General features: G+C 54.0%; 1 protein-coding gene across 1 annotated transcript in view; it reads right to left on the reverse strand.

Moving 5' to 3' along the window:
- Positions 1-2,458, reverse strand: part of SGK2 (serum/glucocorticoid regulated kinase 2) — a 14,040-nt gene extending 11,582 nt beyond the window's left edge. The window contains exon 1 of the mRNA XM_010176070.2: positions 2,407-2,458. Within this exon, the coding sequence (XP_010174372.2) occupies positions 2,407-2,458 (52 nt within the window). The remainder of the gene's footprint in view (positions 1-2,406) is intronic.
- Between the last annotated feature and the right edge of the window lie 1,359 nt (positions 2,459-3,817).

Raw genomic sequence — 3,817 nt, forward strand, 5'->3', positions numbered from 1 at the left:
GGGCAGCAGGGATGCTCCAGGCATGGCCAGGGCCACAGAGAGCATCTGCCAGCAAGTCTAAGAGTTTCGTGATAGGATGTGACTATTACACACCAGGAACACAAACCACTGCACCCCACACCTCCCTCCTCAAAGACCATTTCACCCCAACACCCAGGCCAGAGGCATCCCCCAGGCAGCAGACACCCGCTCCCACAACGTAAAACCACTACTTACAAGTTGGAGCAGTTACTGCAGCTCAATCTCCCCCCACCAAAGGTCCCCCAGTAACATACGTTTTCTTCCCAGCACAGCACAAGCAGCTCCCTCTTCCTTCACCAGTTCTGCCAGCAGTGACCCACATTCCCATGCTAGCCCAGCGTTATTTGCTACAAACACATTACTAATGCAAGGCGTACCTTGCACAGAGAGGCAACCTCATAGACTCGTCATCTGCAAGCTGCCTCCCACCCTCTCCCCTGATGTCACTGCTCTCAGCATCGTTTCCTACCTAACCTAGATTGCAAACCCCTCTGAGCAAGTGCCTCGTCTTCTCCTGCTCTGGGAAGGGCTAGCTGCCAGCCTGGAGAGGTGAGGAGGCCTGGCAGGCTGTCACTGGGACAGCAGGTGATGGTTTGGAAGAAGCACAGGTTTTGGAGGGGCAGGGTTGAGAGAGGGACACCTAAAACAGCCCACAGCTTTCATCCAGCACAGGGGCTCCATGCAGCATAAGGGGGAGATGCCCCACTTTCAGCACAGGGGTAGGTGGGAAGAAGGACTCCTGCAAACACAAGCTTTTACTGGGGAGGAAAGAAAGGGAAAAAAAAAAGCAACCCAAGCTTTCCCCTGCTACAGATCTAAGAGAGAGCTCCAGGCCAGCACTGAGCTCTGCTTTCATTCCCACCAAGACACTACAGCACATGGCAAGTCCAGGAAGAAGTTAGGAAAGTCTTTAAAGGACTTCTGCACTTGGGGAAGCTTTCTTAGCTGCCCTCTGCTTCTCTTGAGGATCCTCTCCCCTACACCCAAGTGATGCCACAAACCAAAGCAGGAACCCCAGCCAAGCAACCCTGACTGTGAGCAAGCTGGAGCCCAGAGCCAAACAACCCTCCATACTTCAGAGAAAAGCTACAAGCAAAGCTAGAAAAAACCCAGCAGGTGGTTAAAGCTTACAGCATTTTGCAAAAAATAATCCCATGAAAACAGAGAACAAAGCATCAAACACACCTGGGAGCACATCTGCCAGCAGAGGCTGTGTCCTGAAGCACGGGAAGCAGTCCACAGCTGGTGAGGACAGAGACCCCTCATTCCCCACACTTCCCATCCTGGCACCAGCCCACCCTGCCACTGACTGCCCTGGCAGACCAGAAACCCAAGGCTTTTTCCTAAAACTCAGAGGGGAAGAGCTTTGCTTCCCACAGCAGTTCATTTAACCCATGAACACAAACACCCCCACCTCCTCAGGGTGACCACACCACTGCCTCACTGCAGCCCTTTAAAGAGAGCAGGAAAAGCTCATCAGCTGCAAAAAATGATGAGACATCTGCTAGAGATACCCATGGAGTGAGAATTTAGGTGGGGGTGGTGGGTGGGAAGTAATTACATCCTGGCCAGTGCCTCAGGTGTTCAGAATTATTTTCTACACATGGTAGTAAACTGGAGATTTGTCCACTGTCCTTGTGGTTTGGTGGAAGGTCAAAACTGTCATTTGGTTCAAGTCAAACCTGGAAGAAGATGCTCCTTCCAGCATCCTGCACCAACCTGGGGAGACTACAGCCCAGAGCAGCCAGACAGGTGCTTTGCAGCAGTATTGAATGCAAACATAAACATGCATGGAGGGGAAAACCTGGTGCTGGAGACATGCAGTAGTTTGAGAGCACAGAGACCAAGCTCTGAGCAAGAGGAGACATTAGAAGAGGGCTGGTGTCTTCTCTCTCTCTTCATTAAAAATAAAGCAGTTGCTTTTTCCTTCTGTTGTAGTTAGCTAGAAAATCTCCCATGTGCAGCTGCAGCTCCTTCCCCAAAACTACAGCTACCAGGATGGAAACATCTGAAACATCTCATGTCCTTTTTGCCCTGTGTAACCAGAGAGGGGAAGCAGCATGTTGCCTGAAATATTGTTCTCTTTCAGGTCAAAATCTGAATTTTTTGCTCAGCCAACATCCTTGCACACAACCACCTCCTGGGCCCCCACGGGAGCTGGGCCCCATGCAGCCCTTGCTGGGAAGGGTGAGTCCCAGCTGTCTATGTCTGTGAGGATGGGCTGTGGCACGAGCCTGTAGCCCACCTGGAAGGCGTGCAATGGGCTCTGCCCTCTGCCAGCTGCTCTGCTACCCAACACTGGCAAGAGACCTCCATGGGGAAGCCTCCTCCATGCCCTCACCATCCCCAGGGGGTTAGTGACACTGTACCAGCCGGAAGCATTACCCTTCGTCTTCCCCAGGGCGGTGGAGGAGGGCTCCATCCAGGCCACGGACATAAATCCAGCTGAAACAGTCCCTCTCTGTACAGCTGGGGCAGGAGCTCAGCACCGGCACTGGGTGTCCTCGGGGAGCAGAGCTCGTAGACCTTCCTGCAAAGACGAACGGCACAGAAGAGGAGAAACAAGCCTTGGGTGCAGCACTGGCTGCCCACCAGCCAGGCATGGCTGTGGGACATGGGGACAGCTCCCTGACCCTTGTCTGGCCAGCACTCACCGGCGCTCAGTCTGATGGGGATTGGGGTGCTCAGAACACTCCAGGCTCTGCCACCACTCCGGTGAGACAGCCTGGTGAAGCTGCTCACCCCTGCCTCAGTGTCCCTCTCTGCACTCCTCTGGAAGGTGCTTTGGAACTGGCAGGTGGAGGGCACTGGAAGAGAGCTGGGTGATACTGGTTGGCTGCTTGACTTCTGTGCAACAGAAGACATTTATCCCACAACTGTTAAATTCACAGATTTCCGCTCTCAAGAAAGGATTTTGTTGTTTGGTGCTTTTGAGGCATTGAGACCTGGCTTGTCTTCCCTGTTCCTGGGGAGACTGCCCTGGGACCCATGGCTCCTTGGCATAGGAGAAGACATTCCCTGGAAACACAAGGACATGTGGACCCACCAGTAAATCCCCAGCATAGGGCAGGTCCTCACCTGGGGATTCAACATCAGACACCACCAGATGCCTGGGGTGGCTGCAGAGGGCTTTGTCTTGGAGAGCCCCATGATTCTCCCTGGAGAGGTGTCCTTGGCAAGTGGCTGTCCCCATGAGGGAGGACATGAATGGGACAGGTAGATGTGAGCAGGACTAGTGTCCAGCATGCTGCCCACTTAGGCAGCCCCTCCCCCTGTGCAAGAGGTGAGACTTTCCCCCTCGCCCTGTCCCCGTGTGCCCGTGGCCACATCCAGGAGCAGCCTGCAGCAGCTCTTGCCCATGTCAGGACACATCAGTGCTACATTGAAGGGGCTCGTTGTGGGAGCACTTGCAAGGCACATACATTGTACAGGTCTCTACAGCTGCTGCAGGCGTGGCCATACACCCCTTCCACCAGGACTGGGCTTGGCCCGTTCCTCTTCCCAGCACCCACATGCTCCTAAACAAAATTAAACAATTCCAGTAAAGCCAGAGGCCAGCTGGTGTCAGTGTTGGGATTTGCCAGCACTGCCGTCTTCTGTACAGGAGTGGTGTTTCCCTGCCCTCCAAAGAGCACATCTATGCCAGGAAAACCTCTGGCTGGACTTGAGTCCAGAGGTGATGGGCAGCCCTTGGGTGATTTAACCCCTGTGTGCATGTTCACTGCATGGGCTGGACTTGCTCAGCCCGTGGTGGCAAAATCAGGCAAAGTGGGAACAAGCTGTGGACATGACACAT

Source organism: Antrostomus carolinensis, unplaced genomic scaffold (genome assembly GCF_000700745.2).
Source record: "Antrostomus carolinensis isolate BGI_N321 unplaced genomic scaffold, ASM70074v2 scaffold44489, whole genome shotgun sequence".
Lineage (NCBI taxonomy): Eukaryota > Metazoa > Chordata > Aves > Caprimulgiformes > Caprimulgidae > Antrostomus > Antrostomus carolinensis.